This window comes from Rhinolophus sinicus, linkage group LG11, assembly GCF_036562045.2.
Source record: "Rhinolophus sinicus isolate RSC01 linkage group LG11, ASM3656204v1, whole genome shotgun sequence".
NCBI lineage: Eukaryota > Metazoa > Chordata > Mammalia > Chiroptera > Rhinolophidae > Rhinolophus > Rhinolophus sinicus.
Genome location: NC_133760.1, coordinates 32,815,160 through 32,839,132, shown reverse-complemented (window position 1 = coordinate 32,839,132; position 23,973 = coordinate 32,815,160). Strand labels below are relative to the sequence as shown.

General features: G+C 49.9%; 2 protein-coding genes and 1 pseudogene across 11 annotated transcripts; all 3 read right to left on the bottom strand.

Moving 5' to 3' along the window:
- Window positions 1-206: 206 nt before the first annotated feature.
- Window positions 207-4,561, bottom strand: DPEP3 (dipeptidase 3). The gene is made up of 10 exons (XM_019756348.2): window positions 4,106-4,561; window positions 3,655-3,781; window positions 3,056-3,185; window positions 2,825-2,966; window positions 2,501-2,570; window positions 2,206-2,382; window positions 1,811-1,895; window positions 1,225-1,300; window positions 617-752; window positions 207-523 (listed from the first exon to the last, which is right to left on the bottom strand). The coding sequence occupies exons 1-10, from the start codon at window positions 4,372-4,374 to the stop codon at window positions 284-286; spliced, it is 1,452 nt and encodes a 483-aa protein (XP_019611907.2). The 5' UTR covers window positions 4,375-4,561; the 3' UTR covers window positions 207-283.
- Window positions 4,562-7,965: 3,404 nt separating this feature from the next.
- Window positions 7,966-10,659, bottom strand: LOC109459218 (ras-related protein Rab-11A; annotated as a pseudogene). Its single transcript, XR_002139361.2, has 2 exons — window positions 10,643-10,659; window positions 7,966-8,757 (listed from the first exon to the last, which is right to left on the bottom strand). The product of XR_002139361.2 is annotated as a ras-related protein Rab-11A (transcript).
- A 270-nt stretch (window positions 10,660-10,929) lies between these two features.
- On the bottom strand, window positions 10,930-18,953 carry DPEP2 (dipeptidase 2). Of its 9 annotated transcripts, none has more exons than XM_019753763.2 (11): window positions 18,806-18,953; window positions 15,118-15,341; window positions 14,652-14,778; window positions 14,220-14,349; window positions 13,994-14,135; window positions 13,662-13,731; window positions 13,366-13,542; window positions 12,914-12,998; window positions 12,177-12,252; window positions 11,393-11,528; window positions 10,930-11,299 (listed from the first exon to the last, which is right to left on the bottom strand). In XM_019753763.2, exons 2-11 carry the CDS (start codon window positions 15,300-15,302, stop codon window positions 11,042-11,044), a joined length of 1,386 nt encoding a protein of 461 aa, XP_019609322.2. In that variant the 5' UTR covers window positions 15,303-15,341; window positions 18,806-18,953; the 3' UTR covers window positions 10,930-11,041. The 9 variants fall into 9 exon arrangements, with proteins under 9 accessions (XP_019609322.2, XP_019609304.2, XP_074170794.1 ...); XM_019753745.2 differs by having other exon boundaries at window positions 18,801-18,944; XM_074314693.1 differs by having other exon boundaries at window positions 15,118-15,416; window positions 18,806-18,935.
- Window positions 18,954-23,973: the final 5,020 nt, after the last annotated feature.

Below are 23,973 nucleotides of genomic sequence, written 5' to 3'. Positions count from 1 at the left end.
TATAGAGATTTTAGTAGAGACTATGTCTCTGCCTTCCTGAGATGAGACAAAGCTGGAGGCCAATGGGAAGCACTCACCTTGATCTGCTAGAGTTAGACAAGATCCTTCACCACCCAAGCGCCTACTGGGCCCCAACCCCCACTCCCCATGTGAAAAAGGAAGGACACTCACACCTAGTTCCATGCCGAAAATGTTTATTCTTAGCATATGCTGTACCTAGAGGACCAGGAGGGGGACTTTATGAGACTTTGTTAAGGTGATCTTTGGGGAACTAGCCAGGTCATCAGAGCCACTGGATGAGGATTGGGAAGGTGGCAATAGCCATGCGGCCTAGAACAAGGTATGGGGAGACTTTTGAGGTCCTCTGGAGAACATCATTGGTTGGCCACTTGGTCACCTCCAGGTATGTGGCCACGTGTTCACTCTGAGGCTGAGACACGAGGTGGGAGTGGCAGGACTTGCCCACCTGCCTGTCTAGAAATTCATCCTCCACAGGGCTATGACCACTGTTTTCATCTCTCACCTGGGAGTGGGAGTGAGCAGTCAATGGCTCCCCCAGCAACCCCTCACCTGCTCAAACCACTGAACCATCCTTTTGCCCAACCCAGCATAATACCTGTTCCACTTGTCCGAAGACCCGCAGCAGATTTCCACGAAGGACACCCTGAAGCTCTTCCTCATTCCAGCCACGCCTCAACAACTCTTCTATCAGTACCGGGTATGTAGATACATTCTCCAGCTCCTGAGGGAACCTGTGTAGCCACCAGCCAGCCAGCTGTGGGACCTCAGCGCACTGATCCTAATCTAAGGCCATTGTCCCATCAGCCCTAATCACAAATGGGAAATTGAAGGCCATGTTCTTTAGGCTACTGAATGCAACTTTGGAAACTCTTTGAAGATTGGGTTTCTACAGCATCCACCCACCGAGCAGAGAGTAGACGATTAGCCCACAACACATCTGCTGGGCTGGGAGTTGAGCTTAGGCTGGGCATATGAGCTCTCCCTGGGGGAGGGGAGCATTTAATGAGGGTGATGCCTTAAGAGTAGCAGTGCGTCCAGTGGCTTTAGAAGGGACAGGGAGAGCCAAGGAAACAGGCACTGGGAGTGGGGAGATACCAGGTGGGCTGGAAGACAAAACCCTGTGGTTGAGGTTTGAAAGATGGGAGGATCGTGGGATGGGGAACTAGAACTCCCCGCTGTACCCCAGTCCAAGAAAACACTTACCGGCCAGACCCATCATAATTTCCGCCAATCCCGATGAACTCAGATCCAATGACTGCCCTGATGTGGTCAAAATGATCTAGAGGGTGGAGGTAGGTGGTGGGCAGCACTGGGCTGAGTTAGACCCTGGCACTACCCTGGTCTGGGGAAACTCAGCCCTGGCCCATTCTCCTGCCCACAGCACTCCAGGCCATGGAGCTGACTCCACAGAGCTCCTGGCCAGTTGTGAGTTCTGAAGTGGCTCCAGGCTGGATACTGGACACAGAATGGACCTCAGAGCCTCCCCGTTGGACCTTTTTCACCCCAGGAACCACCCTGCCTCTGAATTCCTTGATAGCCTTGTCAGGGCTCTGCCTGTCCTGTCCAGAGATGTGGGAGGAAAAGTGAGACTCGAAGGCAGAGGCAGTTTCCTCCTCAGACCCATCAGAATTGACTGTGGGCTCAGATGGGTGGCAGTAAAGAGCTGCGTCTACTCCCCTGGATTGTGGGAGGTCTGCCGCTTGCCCAACAGGTGTGTTAGACTGTCCTGAAGGCACCGGCAGCCACTGGCCCAAGCCAGAACTGCGCAAGGAGTTAAAGTGGGGCTCACCTGCCACGGTGGACACATTCGCAAACAGGTTGCACTGCAATACCCCCATGGACAGCGTCACCATCACAATGCCACCATTCTGCTTCTACAGGGATAAACAAGTGGGTACTCAGCTTGGCCTTCTGGACTGATAGTCTGCCATCTGTGCCCTGGGGATGCACCCTGGTAGGACAGTGCTCAGTCCTGGCTCCAGGGGTTGGAAGATGCTTCACCTCTCTGGGTTTGTGGGTCCCTGGGTGGAACTGATTTGGCCTTGAGTTTCAGAGATGGGGGAGGGTTAATCAGCCTTGGGTCCTAGGGTAAGTGAGGCCTGGACCGGCAGCTTTGTTCAGGGTCCAGAATCTTTGTATGAAGAATGCTTAGCCCTGGGTTTGAGGGCTCGGGTGGCAGCTCACCAGAAGTTGCAGGATGTCATCGGGAACATTCAGCACATTGTCACATACAGCTCTGGCCGCTGAGTGGGAGAAGATCACAGGAGCCCTTGACACCTTCAGGGCTTGCCGCACCAAGGCATCCGATGCATGGGACAAGTCCACCATCATGCCCAGGCGGTTCATTTCCTCTACCACCTTCTACAGAGACAGGTATTTTTTGGGGGTGAGTGGGGGTGGGGGAGGTTGTCAGGGACACATGCGTGTGCACGTATCTATAGGGAACAGGTGGGTTAGGGTAGGGAACAGGAGTCCTCACCTCACCAAAGCCTGTTAACCCGCTGACGTTGGTGTAGAAGTGGTGTTCATACTTGGTGGAACTCTCTGCCCTGCAGGACAGCCAGGGGAGTGCAGTCTAGTGGGCCATACCTTGGCCATCAGAGCCTGGAGGCTCTGTCATCCCTTTGTTTGTCCATCCATCCCACCTCCAGAACAGGGTAAGGACCTGGGCCAGCTGCTTTCTGGGAGTGTGAGGACCTGCTGGCAGTCCAGCCTCCCTCTGTGGACCCCTCTGTCCTCAGCTCTCTGGAAGTTTTCCCGCCATGCCATCTACCAGTCTACCCTGATCAGGGACTATGCTCACCAGGGTGTGCTGCAGGTGAAGGTGAGTGTCAGGTAGCGTACTCCCAGGAGGTAGAAACTGCGCAGCACAGAGAGGCTGCTGTCTAGTGAGTGGCCACCTTCCACACCAATGAGGCAGGCTAGCTTTTGAGTGCTGTTCAGACCTAGAAGAGGGTGGATAATCAAGTGATCAGGGCCCATGGCCAGAACCACCAGAGTGTGCTCCTGACTATCCCCCCATTCGCCAGCCTACCTTTGGCTGAGGTCACAAGTTCCAGTTCAGAGTAGGAGGCACACATCCGATGAATGAGGTCAATCTGCTCCAGTGTGAGGCGCACGGCATCCTGGTCCTGGCTCTGGCATGGGGTGTGGGCTGACCAAAACTAGGGGTAGACCCGGGCATCCAGGATGAGACAGGGTGGTCACCAAAGCCCTTCGCCTGCCACTCATCCTCAGCCCCGAAGGTACTCATTTGGGTCAATGGCCATGATGACTATTCAGCTTGTTGCCAGCAGCCAAACTGGACTCATAAGACATCATCATTGCCTGCTGTTTGTCCATGTGCTGTGTGAATGCCCCAAGGCCAATCCACCATGTCCTTTGTGGTTCCCGCACCTCCCACACTCACCAGGGATTGTTGTGTCACTTTCTGTGTGTCCCCGCAGAACCTAGGCACCCATGTGGTTGGCCTGTCTTGGCCTCCAACAAACCCCCCACTCCACAGCAGCCAAATGATGACAGATTCCATTTCCAATGATACCTAGTCACCCAGGGGACTGCCTACCCAGGTTTCTGTGGCGCCCCCACTCCCCAGCAGCCATGCTGTGGCACCCTGGTATATCCATGTGGTACCTGGGCACCCACAAAGCCATCCCTAAGCTTGTCCAGGCTGGTCTGGCCACGACTGAAGTTGTGCAGGTTAACATCTTGCAGCCTGTTCCGGTACAGCTGTCTCAGGAGCATGGGCAGGTGGTTGTGGCTGAGGGAGTCAAGACAAGATTAGAGTGGGAACACAGCCTCAAGTTCAGACAGGACATGTCAACGTGCCTGGGCCTGTCCTGTTCCACCCCACCTCCCCACCTCACATAGACAATAGATAGATTTCCTGATAATCACCTTGGGGGGGGGGGTGGTTCCACCAGGAACGGGGTAATGGAGGTAAGGGGGCCCATGGTGATGGTGGAGAGAGTGTATCTAGGGGTAGTGTGAGGGAGCCTCCTGACTAGCCCTGCATGCTCTGGACCCTCTCCCCTGCCTAGGGGTGAGCTCAGCGCCCGCTGACCCCCACACGGAACCTACGCACCCATCCACAAGTGGGAAGTTCCGCATCAGGGCCTGCACCCGCTCCGACAGACTTAGCGCGCTGGAAGCGCCTGGCGTGATCGGGGCACTAGGGATGCCCGACGTGGTCGGGGCACTGGTGGTTTCTAGTACTGTCGGTGCGCTGGGGTCGCCCGGCATGGTCTGAGCGCGGGTTACTGGCCACGGCAGCAGCGAGAGCAGAAGCAGCAAACGAAACAGAGGCCGACGGTGGCGGAGCACGCGGGGACCCTCAAGGCCTGAGGGCTGCATGCTGCGCAGAGCCAGCGGGTAGAGGCTGATCTCGAGAGCCTGAGAGGTGCGGACGAGGGGCAGAGGGAAAGAATGAGGTCCCGACCGTCGATTTAGGTGACTCAGCGGCGCGGCCTAGTCAAGACGGGATTCAGGACACTGAGACCGACGTCCGGAGATCCGCAACGCAGCCGCACTGCGTGGCCGCCAGGGGGCTGTACGGCACTCCCTCCCCCACTAGGAGTGCACACCAATGGGCCAGGCCGGCGTCTTCCGCGAGCGCCCTCTAGCGACACATCGCGGGCTACCTCCGCCCTTGCTTCTGGCCTTGCACCTACTGCCCTTCCGGCTATCTGGAAAGAACAAAGTAGGAGAGGAGGCCGGTCGGGCAACTGGGAGGGGTCCAGGAATAGTCCTAATCTCACCCCTACTTGCAGTTCCATGTGGAGTTTTAGTTGCAGGGATGTGCCCCACCCTCCAATAGGTCAACTATTTTGTGATGTTCTAGGCCCCAACTCAGAAGAGTGAATTAGATCTGTCTGTTTTGACTGAGAGAAAAAAAGGTTTCCTATATTTGTAATAAAAATGTAATTTAAGAACAACATTTATGGGAAACCATTTTGTTTTAGCATCTAGTGTTGAAATTTGTGTCTGCACATACAGTTAATATACGAAGTGTGATAAAAAATATGGTGCATTTTTAAATAAAAAAATGTATTACAGTAAAAGACACATTGCCATTAATCCCCCTCAAAATTCTTACCCTTTGCTTCAAACACATCCCATCTTTCTTGCCACTTTCTGAAGCAGTTCTGGAAGTCCTCCTTCATGAGTGTCTTTAGTTGCACTGTCGTGGCTGCCTCAATGTCCTAAATTGATTCAAAACATTTACCTTTCAGGGTCATTTTGACTTTGGGGAAGAGGCAGAAGTCGCACGGTGCCAGATCCGGTGAATAAGGTGGATGAGGACATACCGTAATGTTTTTATCTGACAGAAATTGCTGTATCAGAAGTGGTGTGTGACATGGAGCATTCTCATGATAGAGGATGAAACCGTTTGCCCATTTCTCAGGCTGTTTTCTACACACATCATTTCTTAAATACTCGTAAAGACATTCACGAAAGAGGACTTCCAGAACTGCTTCAGAAAGTGGCACGAACGATGGGATAAGTGTGTTCAAAGTGAGGGGGGTATTTTGAGGGGGATCGATGGCAATGTGTCTTTTACTGTAATAAATTTTTAAAAATTTAAACATTCATCGTATTTTTTGATCATATCTTATATGCACGAAAAAGACTCTAGAGAAGTATATACACTAAACATTAGTTAATAGTAGCCTTCTTAGGAAGGGGGTTACCTACTCCCCTATCAATTTATGTACTATCTTTTTCTGTAATATTGAGGGAATCTGTGCGCAGTGCTGGTGCAAGCTGGCCAGAGTGGTGGTAAGAGGTTAGTGGAGGCACAAGAGCACTGGCTGAGCCTTAAAAGGGTGGAGCCTAGATCAGGTTGGCTAGTAGCGCAGGCAAAGGTTTGGTTTGGGCAGGATGACTGTGCTGTGGGAGAGGAGCTGGAAGGTCCTGGAAGGCATAGAGAAGGGGTACAAGGTCAGTTTAGAGCCCTTGGTGTCAAGAGCATGGGGGGCTTGGTGTGATACATGACTTCATCTGGAGCAGTGTGGGGACAGAGCCAGGAGTGCAGTTTCCATGCTCTTGGCCTCATGTGGAAAGGTTCTGACTCGGGTAATGAATGGCCATCAACTGTGATTAGATGACCATCAGCTGTGGCTAGTTGGCCATCAGCTGTAACCAGTGAGCCATTGGCCACTAATATAACTGTTGTGGCTACGCTAGCAGAAAAATGGGGGCTAGCAAGAAGATGGTTGCTGAGCTAGCAAGAGCGGATTGCAGCTAGCAAGTGAGGTTGGATTCCAGACAGAAGTGGATGGCAGTTTGCGGATTGTGTGGCTCCTGCTTCCTGTGTCTCCAACCCAGCCTCCAGCGAGACTATAGTGGTATGACTCCCCTACCTATGGCTCCATGGGTGTTCTTTTTTGTCCTCACCATGTCCTGTGTTCTTATGTGGGGAGTGGGACCAGAGACCCCACATGACACCCAGCATGACACCTGGGCTCCCTGATAAGTGGGCCTTCCCTCTGGGTGCCAGGAGAGGGGCCTTGGCCTCGGGAGACTACTGCCCCCATCCATCGCTGCCCCCTCCTCATGCCTTGGTATTAAGGATCAAGTTTGACCCAGTTACCTCCAACAACTTTGGCTCTCACAGGAAGTGGTTGGGGGAGAGAGAGAGAGAAAGAGAGTGAGAATGTATTTATTCTGGTCTCTTATATACCTTAGCTGATCTGCCATGGAGGTCTTCATTTAAGTAACATTAAACAACACAGCAAATAAACTTTGCTGCTAGTTTATCAAAAGTGCAAAGCATTACACATACAGCTGTTTCCTATATTAGGCTTAGGTGAAAGGAGAGGGCATAATGTTTATAGTAAACTTTAAAAATGTTATCAAATTAATACATAAAAGTTTTCAAATAGGGCACTGGTTGGCTCAGTGGTTAAGAGCATGGTGTTCATAACACCAAGGTCGCCGGTTCGAGTCTCACGTGGGCCAGTGAGCTGCATCCTCCACAACTAGACTGAAAACAATGACTTAACTTGAAGCTAATGGGTCCTGGAAAAACACACTATTCCCCAATATTCCCCAGTTTTAAAAAAAAGTTTTCAAATGTTTGGTTTTGGTTGATTAACTAAATCAAAGTTACACTCCTCTTGACAACAGAATTTGGGCAAAATAGAAAGGATCTTCCCAAAGGCATCAGGGAGTTCACGAGACACTGAAAAATTACTTGTCCAGGATCCAGGGAGAGTGGAAACCCAGAGACGGACCCCGCCTTTGGGATGTTTCTTTCACCAGGGCGGGGCGTTGTGGGGCTAAGGAGAGAGATTAGTGTCCAGGGTCCACCAAGGTAAAGAAAACCCTGATGGACACTTAGTTTTGAGTTGGAACACAAAAGAATACACCCTAGGAGAAAGAGTGAATCAGGCCTGCAGCAATTCTGGTTATTAAGCAATTGTCTCTCAGCTCCAGATCCAGCCTTCTATTCTCTGCTCTGGGGCTCAAGGGAAACTGAAAAGCAGAAAGAGAAAAATGTTTTTCCTGTTCCCGTCAGTGCTGCTCCCGCAGTGGCAGTTGGCTGTAGCCTCCAACTTCTGGCTGTCACAGAGCAGCCTTGTCGTGCCCATTTCGAACACCTGCACCAGCTGAGTAAAGCCTCATCTCAGAAGTCTGAGCCCCAACAATACAGGGCCCTCCTCTAAGCCTCTATCTTCTAACTCCCACCTCTTCCCATTTTTTTCTAAATGGACCCTGAGTTGGATCAGCTCAGCTTGGAAGGATCTGAAATAGGATTAAAGTGATCTCAGAGTGCTACTCAATTGATCCAAAAGGAATCAAGAAAAGAGAGAACAGGTGAAATGAATGGAAAGCACTATTACGATTTTCTGAATAGGAGTACAGAACCCAACCAACTTGGAGCCTGAGGCAAGAAGAAAAATGTGTGCTCTGATGTACATTTTAATGTATTTTTTTTTTGACCACAAGAATTACAAATATATTTAAATCTCAGACCTGGGAAATGGACTATACACAGCCTTCTAGGGGAGAAGAGAAATGCCTTATATGTTCTGACAGCACTGCACCTTTGGCTTGTTTTCAGTGGTTGGTGGAACATGAATAGGAACCATATTGTTGCTTGGAGACATGTCATTTTCATGTCTGTCTGACATTTGCTTCTGGGAAACAATGCAGTATATCTCTGTCAGAATTGTCTGAAAAGCAGCTTCTACATTTGTAGAATCTAAAGCAGATGTCTCAATGAATGACAAACCATTCTTTTCTGCAAAAGCTCTTGCTTCATCTGTAGGAACTGCCCTGAGATGACGCAAATCACTCTTATTGCCCACAAGCATTATAACAATGTTACTATCAGCATGATCTCCCAGTTCTTTCAGCCATCGCTCTACATTTTCATGTGTGAGATGTTTAGCAATGTCATAAACCAGTAAGGCACCTACAGCGCCACGATAGTATGCTGATGTTACAGCTTGGTATCGTTCTTGCCCCGCTGTGTCCCATATCTGTGCCTTTATTGTTTTCCCATCAACCTGGATGCTTCTTGTTGCAAACTCTACTCCAATGGTGCTCTTGCTTTCGAGATTAAACTCATTTCGAGTAAATCGAGACAGGAGATTACTCTTTCCAACACCAGAATCTCCGATAAGGACAACTTTGAAGAGGTAGTTGTACTCGTCGTCGCGGGTGCCCACTGCACGGCCGAGGAGCGAAGGGGCGGGAGCAGCAGTGGTATCGGTGGGACTACGGGTCGCTCTTAATGTATTTTTTTTAAATGTATTTTTCAATGGTTAACCTTTCCAGAACATTAAAATAGTTAAAAAATAATAAAGGACTGAAAAGTAGGTGTACTAAAATTCACAACATTAATTTATGTTTCCATAGCTTTATTTATATCCAAACTAGAATTATAATTTTACTTTCCTGGCTTTAACGGAAGCAAACTCAGGAATAATATTTTCAAAACCTACTTTGTTGCTTAGCTCATTTTCTGTTGAGAGGTTGCCTATTTGACAATTTCTGTTGACCAAATAATTTTTAAATAACTGCAGCTCATTGAACCTTCTTTTACGAGATGCTACTGTGACTGGTTAAAATTTTTTTCAAAGCTAATTCCAAATTTGGATAAAATTCCACTAAACAAAATTTGTGAATCAATTTAAGAAGATCCAAACAGAGTGTTGATTTTATATTACCAGCATCAATATTGCATGTGTGGGAACAGAGCCAGGAGTGCAGTTTCCAGGCTCTCGGCTTCACATGGAAAGGTGTTGGCTCAGGTAGTAAATGGCCATCAACTGTGATTGGATGGCCATCAGATGTGGCTAGTTGGCCGTCAGCTGTAACCAGTGAGCCACTGGCCACTAATACAACTGCTGTGGCTACGCTAGCAGAAAAATGGGGGCTAGCAAGAAGATGGTGGCTGAGCTAGCAAGAGTGGATTGCAGTTAGCACGGCGGATTGCAGCTAGCAAGTGAGGTTGGTTGGCAGAGAGAAGTGGACGGCAGGTTGCGGATAGTGTGGCTCCTGCTTCCTGTGTCTCCAACCCAGCCGCCAGCGAGAATATAGTGGTATGACTCCCCTATCCATGGCTCCATGGGTGTTCCTTTTTTGGCCTCACCATGTAATGCGTTCTTATGTGGGGAGCGGGACTAGAGACCCCGCATGACACCCTGCATGACACGTTTCTTAAAATAATTTCAGATGGAATTTCTACAGAACTTAAAATTTCAGAGTAAGAGCCAAATCTGTGCCTGCTTTAGCCAAATCAGGTGTATTCATAGAACATAACTTTTTTCCAGTTAAAAAAAATCTGAAGACATTTGGTTTAAATGTTCATACCTCCATTTCAAATGTAAAATTAGGGCACCTATAATCTCCTTAATTTGTTTAATATGCACTTTTTCCATAATAACTGATATTCTCATTAGATGATTTGCATATTTCCAATTTCTCTCTCTGTTTTTGTTAGTCTGAAAAATGTATTTCCCTTCATTTTTGAAGAATACTTTCATTGTGCACAAAATTCAACATTTGGTAGTTTTCATTCATCAAGTTAAAGATATTCCACTGTGTGTGGATTTTCATTATTTCTGTTGAAAATTTAGTTGTCAGTTTTATTGTTGTTCCTCAAGTTAATGTGATTTTTAAAAATATGACTCCTTTTACGATAATAGTTTTTTTTGGCTCCTTGAAGTTTGACTTTGAAATGCATAGTTTGGAGTTATTATGAACAGTGCTGCTATAAATATTATTTCATATGCCTCTTGGGGAATGTATGCATGCATTCCTCTTGGATATATACCTGGGGTGAAATTGCTCAGTCATGAGATATGCACAGACTATTAGCATTATTATTTTTATTAGCCATTATCTATTATTATCATGTTATTTATTAGCTGTCATTATTAACTCTTTATTAACTTTTAATTTTGGCTATTAGTGCAGTTGCTATTACCATTAATGGCCTGGGGTTAAGATGGAGTAGTTGTCTAAGTAGCCTGTGCCTCTCAGGAAATCCCTGTGGGCCCACATCCAGGGCAGTCCAGCATTGGAGGCCCATGGCCAATTATGTGGCCTGACATTCTGAGCTCTGTCCAAATAGGAACAAAGATATTTGTGATCCAGGCAGGTTCCCTACTTGGGAATCTGAACCATAATTCCCTGAAAGATCCCCAGGTGGTGGTCAGGGGGTCAGGATGGGGACTGAGGCGAGCTACTCAGAAGGAACTCAGAATAGGGTCCCCCTTCTTGCAGCCAGAGCCCCCCACTGTCTTCTTCCAGTGCTGAGTCCAATCATCTGAGGTTCTTCAGGCCACTGCCAACAGGTCTTTGAGTAACTGGTGGTTGAACTGCAGGATGCCTCACCAACCCCCAGCCCTGGGGAGCCTGTGCCACCAGACCACCCCACAGAGAAGGACACTCATGCCTGGTTCCAGTCTGAAATATTTATTTTCAGGAAATGTTTGTGCCTGCACAACAGGGGAACTTTGTGGGATGTCCACGGTTGCCAAAATGACATCTGGCAGGATTAACTGGGTCACAAGAGCCACAGAACGAGAACTGGGAAGGCAGCAATAACTGTGAAGCCTGGGGCTGTGTGGGGGGAGGATTTTGAGAATGGCACCTTAAGTGACAACTTGGGTGTCCAATGCATTGGAGTCTCAGTTAGTTTCTGGTCTGGAGCCATATTCTGTCTCTGATGTAGCGGCGGTAGGACAGAGCGGCAAAAGCTACTCAGCTGCTCATCCGGGAACTCGTCCTCCAAGGGCCTTTGCCCCTTGTTTTCTTCCCGTACCTGGAGGCAGCAGTTGATGGTTAGCAGCCCCCACAGCTTCCCTCAACACACCTGCTCAGACTCCTGAGTACTCCTTTGCCCTGCCCAGCATACCTGTTCAACCTGTTTGAAGACCCGCAGCAGATTTCCGCGAAGGACTCCCTGGAGCTCTTCCTCACTCCAATGACGATTCAGCAACTCCTCTATCAGGGCCGGGTATGTGGACACGTCTTCCAGCCCCTGTGGGAATCTGTGTGGCAACCAGGCAACCAGCTGTTGGGTCCCAGAACAGTTCCCTGGTCCTGACTCAGACCCACAGCCATATGTGTCCACTGAACCCCAACCCTGGTCAGATATGGGAAATGGAGACTTGGAGAGAGTAAATGATTCACCCCTATTCTTCGTCCTTCAGGAGACCCCAAAACCTCCTTGAATATTCATCAAAACTCATTTGAACTATACTATTAAGAACTATGCCTTTCACTGAATGCAAAATTTCTCTCCATACATAAAAAGAAGAAAAACTTTTTAAGAACAGGGTTGAATCCCTGCATGCACAGACCCAGCTGCAAGCAGAGAAGATGGTCAGCCCATACCAAACCTTGTTAAGAGTCTGCTCAGAGGCAGTGGGTCTGTGGCACTGGGAGTGGGTGCACGTGCTGGGCAGATGAACTCTGGATGCTTAGCCAAATATGATGACCCAGAGTGGGGCCAACGGGCCATGGATAGACAGAACAGCCCTCGAAAGAGACCCTGGGTGAGGGGACATGCCAGGTGGGCCAGCAGAACTGTGCTCAAGGCCTAAAGACCATGAAGACCATGCTGTGGTGGGCATGGTGATTGCGAAGGCCCCGCTGCTGCACAGCTAGCCCCAGACAAGCCGCAGGGAAGCACTCACCGGCTGGTCCCATCATAATCTCCGCCAATCCCAATGAATTTGGATCCAATGACAGCCTTGATGTGGTCGAAGTGATCTGGGAGATGGAGAGTGAGCAGTGTGGGGCTTCCAGGGCAGGGAGAGGGGTGGGGGAATCTGTTGATTCCCTTTCCTGCAGTCTGTAGGCCATACAGGCCAATTCCTTCAAGGCCCGGCACCGTGTACCAACTTGAGGGCTCTGAAGTTTGACCTGAAGTGATCCCTGCTGGCTCTAGACTGGACTTCAGATTTGAAATGGACCCCAGAGCCACAAGTTTGGGCGGTTTCACATCAGGATTCACCCTGCCTCGAGTCTCCCTGAGAACCTACCAGGACTTCTTTCAATGTGTGTGGAAGATGAGAGAGGGACAAAGAATACAACTGACAAAACCCCCCAGAGACCTAAGGGGCTGCCCATGTCCTTGGCCAGAGGCAGGGGGAGGGTGCTTTGGGAGCCCCTGCAGAGGCCAGATGGTCAGCAGCCAGGCTTTATGTCTCACTGCCTCTCTTATACCCATCAGTATTGCACTACGCACTCTGTGGGTCCAGTTCCATGTGGCACCAAAGTGCTGTGTACTGTTCATTTTTGGGTTTGGGGGAGCTGTGCCTACTGCTAAAGGGTGGGTCAAACTCCTGGGGCTGTTCTGAGGTCCAACCCCCCCGCCCCAAAGACTCAGGTCCAAATCAGAACTGTTCAGACAGCCCAGGCTGGGCCTTACCTGCCACAGTGGATACATTGGCTAACAGGTTGCACTCCATCACCCCCACGGACAAGGACACCATCACGATGCCACCATTCTTCTTCTGCAGGGGTGGACAAATGGACACTCAGCTTGCCCACCTCCCCACCTGCCTGTTAACCTGCTGGACCCCTGTGAGGAAGGTGTTCAGCCCTGGCTTTGAGGTCACAGACTTCACCTCTCTGGTTTGTATGAATGGAGGAGACTCAGCCCTGGTTTGGGTGGTGTCTTGGCCCTGGGTTTGAGGGTTTAGAGGAGTGTTTCCCACCTAGAACGCCACCTTGAGTTCAAGGTTCAGGGGCTGTGGCTTTTAGGGTGGGGGGAAATGTTCAGCCTGGGGTTTGAGAAAGCTGAGGGAACTGGGGCTCAGGTTCAAGGGCTCCTGGTTCAAACCTCTTGCTTTAGGTTCAAGGGCCAGGGCAGTTTCTTACCAGAAGTTGCAGGATATCATCAGGAACATTCCGTGCATTCTTGCACACACCCCGGGCAGCTGAGTGAGAGAAGATCACAGGTGCCTGTGACACTTCCAGGGCCTGCCGTGCCACAGTGTCTGAGACATGGGACAAGTCTACCATCATTCCCAGGCGGTTCATTTCCACCACCACCTTCTGTAGGGACAGGTTGGGGAGAGGACATCAGGGGTGCACATGTATTTGCATTTATTCTTAGGGAACAGGTGGGGTGTATACATACATGTGGGGCAGGGTAATGGAATCAGGGTCCTCACCTCACCAAAGCTGGTCAGCCCACTGACATTGTTGTAGAAGGTGTGGATGTCTTTAGCTGAGCTTTCTGCCCTGCAGGATGGCCAGGAGGCAGTCAGACTGGTGGCCAAGATATGGCCACAGAGTCTAGAAGCCCTACCGAACCCTCTAACCCTACCAACCCCCTACAGCAAGAGCAGGAACCCAAGCTGGGCTGTGCCTGGGGATCCAGTCTTGCTCTGTGAACCCAGCTCCCCTCCCCACTCCAGGGTCAGTGCCACATCCCAGGGGTAAAGCATGGTCTGGGCCCCAGATCCCTGCCTCAGTGAGCCCATACCATCTGCACTGTGCTCACCAGGGCGTGTTGCAGTTGTGGGTGAGGGTCAAGTAGCGCACACCCAGCATATAGAAGGTACGCAAGACAGAGAGGCTACTGTCCAGTGAGTGGCCGCCCTCCACACCAATGAGGCAAGCCAACTTCCGGGTACTGTTCAGAGCTGGGGGCAAGTAGATCAGGTGATCACTTTCAGGACCTGGGGTACCTCAATCAAATCCCTAACACCTCCCACCAACCTACCTACCTTTAACTGAGGTCACAAGCTCCAGCTCAGAATAGGAGGCACACATACGGCGGATGAGGTCAATTTGCTCCAGGGTCAGGCGCACAGCATCCCGTTCCTGGGTCTGGCATGGGACGTAGGCTGACCAGAACTGGGGGAAGACCAGGGGTTGGTTTGGGCGGGGGCTGCTTTGAAGCTCCTCTTTTCAGTCTCCACAGCCCGCACAGCACCCAGTGGGCCCAGAGGTCACAAGTAATGCACTACTTGTTCTGTGGTACCTGGTGCCCATCAAGCTGTCTTACCGTGGCCCCTGTAGCCCCCAGTAAACATGCCATGGCACTTTTTGGGTCACTATGGTAAGAGTTCCCATGTGACTAACTTGTGGTCTCTAGAGCCCCCAGATGTCTCGACATTCCCCAGCAGCGAGTGGCACTTTGTGGATCCCTCTGATACCTGGGCACCTACGAGACCGTCTCTAAGCCTGTCCAGGCTGGTCTGGCCGTCGCTGAAATTGCGCAGATTCACATCCTGTAGCTGGTTCCGGTAAAACTGCCTCAGGACCAGGGGCATGTCATTATGCCTGGAAGGTCAAGGCAGGGTTAGGTCGGGGCAAACGGGTGGACTCCTTTAGGCCTGGATCAGGCAGGACACGTTGCCAGTCCTGTGCCAGCCCCAGGAGCCCCCCACCCCACGCTGTTAGACTACACTAGGACCCTCTAGGCCTGGGCTAGGACCTGTTCCCATCAAGGAGGGGATGAAAGAGGAGGGGAAAGGGTACCCATACATGATGGGAAAGGACATCAGGGGTGGTGTGAAGGAACCTCCTTCATTAGTCCTGCATGCTCAGAACCCGCTCCCCAGCCCAGGGGTGAGCTCCGCCCCCACTGCCCTCACCCCTCAGCCCCCAGCACCTACTAACCCGTCCACGAGCGGGAAGGCCCGCATCAGGGCCTGTGCAAGCTCCCGCAGACTTGGGGTGCTGGGGACGCTGGGTATGGTCTGGGCGCGGGTTATCGGCCGCGGCAGCAACGTCAGCAGGAGGAGTAGATGCACCAGAGGCCTCCAGCAGAGCACGCTGAGACCCTGGAGGCCCATGGGCTGCATGCTGCGCAGGGCCGGACAGGCGGGCAGGATCTCGAGAGCCTGAGAGGGGCGGGCAAAGGGCAGAGGGCGACGATGGGGTCCCAACCGTCGATTCAGGAGATTTGGCTGCGGGGCCTCGCGAGAAGGGAATGGCGTCTCAGGACCTTGCGACGGGTGAACAAGGAGCTGCGACGCCGCGCAACGCGGCCGCCAGGGGGCGGCACAGCCTCCCCCTCACAGCTTCCAGGGCGCCCCCCTGGGCTGCGCTGGTCGCCACAGCATGCGCCCACTGGCCTCCCATCTCAGGCTTCCCCGCTCCTGACCGTCTCCGCACACCCACTGCTCCGAGGGGCTGACCCAGGTTGTTCTCCCCCTGTCCCTAGCCTTGCTCTCTGAGAGAGGACCTGGAGTGCTTATCCCAGAGAGTGGCACTCGGCTCTGTGACCTTTTCCCATTGCCTGCAGTCTGGCCCAGGTACCCCCAGGGCCACATACAAGCGTCTTTGTGGTCACAGTGCTCTAGGCTCCGAGTTCATCTGTGCTGGGGCTCGTGGGGTGAGTGTGGGGGAAGAGGTAGTCTCTGGAAATGAGAGGTTAACTTTATGGACTCTGGTTTCAGGAAGGGGCCCTCCTCTGCCCCTGATCTTCTCTCTCCCCACCTTATTCCCTAGTCTGCATGTCCATTCCCCCCAGGACTCCAGCGAGTAAGTGGGAACTGTCAGGAGCACCCTTCTCCCATCTTCCCCAGTTTGCTTCAGGAAAGAGCTCCATCTTCAGGAGATGCTATACCTCTCCAGGGCCTGAGTTGAGGGGCTTTGGGAATGCCAACTGAGCAACTATCTGGGGAGGGTCAGGGAATGTTTACTCAACAGAGTAGGAACCCAGATACTAGTCTATTTGAGTGGAAGGAAATGAGTCATGTCTAGGGCAGCAGAGCCCCCAATCCCAGCAACATTTCTCTCAGAGATGCTGACTGACCTGCTGGCCAGGATCCCTCCTACCTCAGTGTGGAAGCCTCGGCCTTGTTGAGGTCAGAAGTATGGATCCTAAGAAACAGGCTGGCACCTGGTTTTGTGGTTACACCCGCCTTATCTTGTGGCTCTTCTGGCTATAGCTTTCCCAGAAACCTCAAGGGCTAAGTTCTGTCTGTGCTCAGCAGGCCCCACCCTATTCCCAGCCTCAGGCCTTCAGCCTAGTTGCCTCCCTTAAGAACCCCCACCCACACACCCACACCCACAAACACGCACTTAGGGGATGTGCCTTATCACAGAAGCTGAGAGGCTTCTGGGTCTCTGCCCAGACTCCTCATTCCCAGCCTCTTAAGTTTCTACTTTGAACATTGGTACCCACTGGAGCTCCTCCACCTTTGGAACCTTTTCCAGGTGATAGGAGTGACCAGTGTAGTGACCTAATTCTGAGGACTGGAAACCCTAGAAACCTCCCCCAAAATTAAATGAGCAAAAAAACTCTTCCAGAAGGACTAGAGGTCCTAGGTTATCCAGGAGTGGAAGGGTTCCTAGCTTTGGTATATTTGAGGGATTGTGCACTTGCTGTTGCCCAGTGCCTGCTGACCAGGAGGAAGGGCCAACCAAAGGCCCTGTACTGGAGGTGGGGCTGCTCCCTGCCTCCTGTAGCTGGAGCGTTCTCTACGCAGCCCCACTACAAAGCATGAGTCCTCCAGAGCCCTGCTTCAGAGAACAGCAGGTGTGTCCCTGCCCTGAGTGTCTTGTATGCACAAACTCAGACCTCGCTCCCTTCCTGCCACTGTCCCCTACTGCTGGCCAGCAGCCCCCACACCCACTTTTGCAGCTGAGTGGGAAGAGGGAGGACAAACTCTTGGATCTGCTGTTCTCCAAACCAAAAATGTGCATTTGGGGGATAAATAGCTTGTCTCTTCCACTCTTAATAATCCCGTAAGGAACTGGGGGCTATAAAAAATGAGGAAGAGAAGGGCAGGAAGTCCAACAAATAAATAGCAACTGCTGACAGAGGAATGAGAAAGGAGAATTTAGCTTTTTGAGTTTTTTTTTCAGTTTTCCTCCAGGCCCCATGTGGGGACAGAGCCAGGAGAGCAGTTTCCAGGCTCTCGGCCTCACGTGGAAAGGTGCTGGCTTGGTTATTAGATGGCCATCTGCTGTGGCTGGGTGGCCATCAGCTGTTGCCGGTTAGCCATTAGCCACTAATATAACTGCTGTGGCTACACTGGCAAGGGGGTTGATTGGTTGGGTGGCAGCGTTGAGGTACTGGTGGATGTTTGCTTTGGTGTCTCAACCATCCGCCATCTAAAGTATAGTGGTATGACTCCCCTATCCATGGCTCCGTGGGTGTTCCTTTTTGGCCTCACCATGTCCTGCGTTCTTGTGCGGGGAGAGAGAGCTGAGACCCTGCATTACAATTAGCCATGCAGTAAATTTTCTGTAACATTCAACTTCAGTCCTTAAATAGGCCGGCACTGCTGGCCATGGCCTTGAGGTTACTATACAAAGCCATCACAGAAAAACAGACACATCCAGATTCTTAGACACTCAGGGGCATGTGAGTACTCACACCCAAGTAGCAAGCAGATTTTAGCCAACAGGGTTGCATATCCTCCCCTTCACCTCCCCTGACACCGTCTCTGTGCCCTGCCCTGTACAGGGGGAAACAAGCACACACTAGTTAAACCTTATCTTCTAGGAGCCTGCAGTATGAGTGAACAGACCAGGATCCAGGGACAATTTGGGGGTAGAAGCTATGCCAAAAGTTATCCAGGTGCTGGCAGTGGGCAGAAGTGGCTGGGAAGCCCAGGGCTGGCTCCAGAGCTGACCTGAAGGTGTGATGCCTCCTCCCCACTGCCCAGCCCTCCCCTTTCAGGGCCTCTCCATATCCTGCTGATTCGGCCTTCAAACATCTCCCCGGTGTGTCCTCACTCTGTTCCCACTGCCTCTTCCCCAGTGCAGACCACCTTCATCTCTCACCTCTTCCTGGTCTCCTCATCTCCAGTGCATTTTCTGCAGAGCAACCGCACCTATACTTTTTTTTTTTTTTAAATCTAATGTCATCTTTCTGCCTTAAGTTCTTTTGTGGTTTCCCATTGCTCTGAGGATATACCAAATTCCTTTATTTGGCTCTGAAGTCCTGAGGAGTCTGTTCCCATTGACCTCTCCAGTCTTAGCAAATAGCACAAACCCTCTCACCCTCTGAATTCTGGCCACACCAGATATGCTGCCAACTGCCATAGGGCCTTGGCATGTACTATCCCCTCATAGCCTCCAACTGGTGGGGCTGTTGAAGCAGGGCCAGCGCAGAAAATCTTGCTACCAGGGAGGAGTATGTGAGCAAGCAGCTTCTCTTCTAATTCTTCACCTGTGCAGTATTTACATAAATCAAGACCTACAGAGGAGGCATAGGTAGAAATAGGCTTCTCCAGGGACCACGCTGATTCCGGTGGCGGAGTCAACTCAACCCCCACTGATCTCCAGTGTATTGTAAGAATATGCAGGGAAGAAAGAAGTCAGACTGAGATAGCCACACAAGATACCTCACATGCTCAGAGTGCAAGGGTGGGGTGGAGGTGGAGGCTGCCTCAGCATCCAATGTTGTCCAGGTGATGGAGACTCATGCTGCCCCTGCTTCTTTCTGGCTGCTGCTCTGGTTCTGTTCCCATGATGACCAACATAGTTAAATTATCAAGAAGCAATAGTCTCCTCATCCAGAAGACACCCACAGACATACATCCTCCAATCACAAAGCTGATGCTATCCTTCCTGAAGTAGCAAACAGTTTACTCATTTTCCTTCCTCAAAAGGCAGCCATCGTTGATCTTGACAGAAGTGTAGTAACCACTAAGGCATCTCACTTCCGCTCAGCCTTCTCCCTAATCCTCACCTTTCTCTTTAGCATCTGTGGGGACAGAGACCCAGAAAGCAATTTCCAGGCTCTCGGCCTCACATAGAAAGGTGCTGGCTCAGGTAGTGGATGGTCATCAGCTATGACTATGACTAGTTGGCCATCAGCTGTTACTGGTTAGCCGTTAGCTACTAATATACCTGCCGTGGCTAAGGTAGCAAAGTGTGTGGCATGGTGGTGTGGCGTCCTGCCCTGGCGTGGTGTGGCGAAGTGTGGATTACGGATTGCAGAGAGGCAGATTGCAGCTAGCAAGTGAGGTTGGTTGGCAGAGACACGTGGACGGCAGGTTTTGGATAGTGTGGCTCCTGCCTCCTGTCTCTCCAGCCCAGCTGCCAGTGAGACTATATTGCCGCCAGCGAGACTATAGTGGTATGACTCCCCTATCTATGGCTCTGTGGGTGTTTCTTTTTGGCCTCACCATGTCCTGCGTTCTTATGTGGGGAGCGGGAGCTGAGAGCCCGCGTGACACCGGGCATGACAGCATCCTTGCCAGCATCTCCGTCCAACCTTCCTAGGGCTGCTTTTTGATGGAGATGAATGATGACTCAGGTCCTCTTGCAGCCAGGCTCTGCCTGATTCCAGGCAGTACAGAGGATCTAGAACACAAGGTCCCCAGAGCAGTCACAGGTGGTGTCTGACAGGTTTGACGTGTCTGACTGGGCTGCTTCTGGGGGCCAGATATTTTGGTGACTTAGGTGTGAAGTCCACAGGGCTTGGGGCTCTCGTCCTGAGGTTGTTTTGCAGGCTGTCCTACATCCTGGAGGTAGTGCCATCAATTGGGAGGAAGCTAGAAGAGTATGAGGTACAGGAGCTTGACCCAGGAAGGCCCTCCATAGAGTTCCTGAGATTCAGATGGCAACTCCTAAATTGTGATATTCAGTTGCCTGGAGGTGATGTGATGAAAGCCAAACCTCTTTGGTGACTTACCGTCTCTAAAAACATAGGTGAGCCTTCTGAATTGTTCAGGTTCAGATTTTGCTGGGACCTCTCCTTCCTCCTCCTTCTTTCCCTCCTCTTGACAGCAGTCTGTAGTGGTTGCCCTGCTGAAGTTGGCCAGTAAACTCAGTGAGGCCACGACCACCATTTTCCGGCACATGGCATCACAACTGCACACAGCAAGCACTCAACCAATATTCGTTAAAGAGAGTCAACTTGGAACTCAGGAAGCTGCCTTCCTTTTCTTCATAGAATAAGGGCATGCGACAACAGTGACAACGTACCAGAGCAGCCAACATTACCGTGTTCGGAGGTGTGATACAGGTTTGATGTGCTTTCATCTATTAAATTCTCACAATAGCCAGTTTTTTACCAGCCTCGTTTTCTAGGTGAGAAAATTGAGGCTCAGTTAGATGAACTTAACTTTCTCAACCAAGAGCTGGCAGGTGGGTCTGTAATCTGATACCAAAATTCCCTTATACCCAGATTTTTCAAACTTTGATCCCTCTAATTCTATTCTCTCTCTGTGACCACTGTAGGTACAGAGCAGTTACCTCAACTGATGGATGCCCTTTCCTGACCTCTGAACCCCTTTGTCTGCAGAACTCCCTGAATGCAAATCTGGAATGCTGGGCAGGGGAATTCCTGAATTTGGGGGCAGCTTGTGAGGACAATGGGACTTAGAGTTTGTGGAAGAGGAATGTATTTAGACTTCTGTTGTCTGGGGCTCTCTGGGATCCCACTCCAGACCCACCTAGAGTTTTTGTCTCTTTTGGTTCCTCCTCTGTGGGTGCTTCAGGCCCTGAGGGGACAGAGCATTGGAGAATGACTCCTAGCCACTTGAAAGGGCTGCTTTGCCTGCTTCTGCAAATGCTGCTTCACCACTTGTTCACCACTACTGCCAGGTTCACCAGGGTTGGGCTGGACCGAACCTGTCTTTAGTGAAGGTTCATGGGACATAAGAAAGCCAGCAGTGGTAGGGAGAGTAGCCCACTGGCCCTGGGGCATAACCCTCCTTGTACCTAGCTGACGGGGAGGACAGGTGTGGGGAGACCAGCTTCTGGATAGGCAATCATGCCCATCTGGCTAAGTCAGGCGGGGATTCCTTGGACTTCTCAACTGCTAGTTTCTGCCTCTCTCACCAGGAGAAACCTCAAATCCCTTACATTCGTTTGTCCAGATATCCTTAGTTGAGCACTCACTGGTGCTGGCCCTTTGCTGGGGTGCGGACAAGTCTTCAGTTATCTATCACACATGCTAGCATAAGCACACAGGAAGGTGGGCTGTGAGCGCACCAGCTGCCAGGAGGCAGCCATGACCAAACATTTACTCCAGGGCATACATAATTTCTCAGTTAGCCTCTAGTTCAGACTTGCTATCTCTTTGCTCACCAGAGCCTGCTCATCTCTGAGGCCTGTCAGACTTGTGTTCCACAACATGTTGTGCACAGGACACCGTGTTCTGGAGCCCTCTGAGCTTCCTGTTTTTATGCCAGAAGTGTGCTCCTCTGCCTGGCTTCTATGGCACTCACAAGTTAGTTTACCCTGTAAAGCTGACCACCTGAGCCCTCACTGAATCCAAATCTGGCTGAACATTAGGCTGCACCTGAGAAGCTTTTATTTTTATTTCTTTTAACTAATTAGGGAAACTTTCAAACATATAAAAGAGTAGAGAGAAGAGTATATTGAACTATGTACCCATCACTCAGCTTCAACAATTATCAACTAATGGCTCATCTTACTTCATTTATACCTTTCCTATCTCCTTCTACAGAATATTTTAAAGCAAATAAGACATTTATTTCATCCATATTTAAGTCTGCATCTCTAAAAGATAAGGGCTCTTTTTAAAAGTTCAATCATGGCAGGGGATCTGAATAGACATTTTCCCAAAGAAGACATACAGATGGCCAACAGGCCCATGAAAAGATGCTCAACATCACTGATCATCAGGGAAATGCAAATCAAAACCACAGAGATACCACCTCACACCTCTTAGAATATTAGATATCACCTCATATGTATTATAAAAAAAAAGAAAAAAAGAAATTAGTGTTGGCGGGGATGTGAAAAAAAGGGAACCCTTGTGCCCTGTTGGTGGGATTGTAAATTGGTGCAGCCACTGTAGAAAACAGAATGAAGGTTCCTCAAAAATTAAAAAGAGAACTACCTTATGACCCAGCAATTCCACTTCTGGGTATTTATCTGAAGAAACAAAAAAGCTAACTCGAAAAGATATACACACCCCTGTGTTCCATGCAGCATTATTTATAATAGCCAAGATACGGAAACAACCTAAGTGCCCATCGATGGATGAATGGATAAAGAAAATGTGGTACACACAATAGCATATTATTCAGCCATAAAAATAAGGAAATCTTGCCATTTGTAACAACATTAAGGAATCTTGAGGGCATTATGCTGATCTAAGTCAGGCAGAGAAAGACAAATACCACATGATACCACTTATATATGGACTCTAAAAAAGAAAAACCAAAAATGAGCTCATAGGTACAGAGAACAGATTGGTGATTGCCAGAAGGGTGGGGGTGGGTGAAATGGATGAAGGGGGTCAAAAGGTACAAGGTAAATAAGTCATGGGGATGTGATGTACAGCATGGTGACTATGTTTAATAACACCGTATTGCATAGTTGAAAGTTGCTAAAAGTAAATCCTAAAAGTTCTTATTACAAGAAAAAACTGTAACTATATATGGTGACAGATGTTAACTAGACTTATTGTGGTGATCATTTCACAATATATAAAAATAGTGAATCATTATGTTGTACACCTGAAAGTTATAGTCCATTATACCTAAATAAAATAAAAATAAATATATACACACCAGTCACTTTACTACCATTCTATTACAGCACCTAAAAAAGTCAACTATACTTAATTAATATCATAAATTATCACGTTCAAATTTCCCCGATTGCCTGATTTTTAAGTAATTGATTTGCATTATAATGTACGAATAGATAAGAACCACCAACATTGTATTTGGTTGTTATATTTCTTAATCCATGGGTTGCTCTTCCTTTTATCTTCCTCGCAACTTATTTGTTGAAAAAATCATGCCCTTTGTTCTTTAGAGTTTGTTGATTGCATCCCATGGTGTCATTTCACATGCTCCTCTGTCGCTTGTGTTTCCTGTAAATCAATTGTTATGGGAAGCTTTTAAAACTGCACATTTCCGGTCTCCACCCTAAAAATGTATTTGGTAGGACTGGTGTTCTCTAATTTTCCTAAGATCCCCAGCTGAATCTGCCTCATGTTTGGTAATTGCCAACCCATCTGATTCTGCCAGTAACCACAAATCAACCTTAGTCACACCAGATATCAGACATAAGATACCAAGGTTCTAATCTCCAGTGGTGGGCAGTGGGGGTGGGGGTGGGGGTCATTGCAGGATGAGGCAATAGCTGTCTTTTGTGAGTTAACTGAGATTCACAGTGGGAAATTTCTGGGAGCCCCAGGGCCTGTGCCTCCTTCCTCTAACCCACGTTAGGGAAACTTCTTAAATTATCAGGACCTTCCCTGATCTTGAGGGTTTGTCTCTGGGAGGCATAACAGTCTTGCTGCTGTGGCCCCCTGAGGACACACAGGGTAGGTGGCTTCCCCTGGGTCTGAGGGCTATGAGATGCTGACAATACCCCCTTCTGTTCTGGGCTGCTGAGGCAGGTGGGGCTGGGACACAGGCTCAAACCCTGTCCTCTTTCTTTTCTGCTGATATTTCCCCACCTCACTCCCCAGGACCAATTGTCCCCTTAACTGCTGAGACTTTCTAGTGGTAACAGCCAACACCGCACTGCCATGACACATAGCAGTCAGAGTGATGTATCAGCTACATCAGATCACTTCTCTAC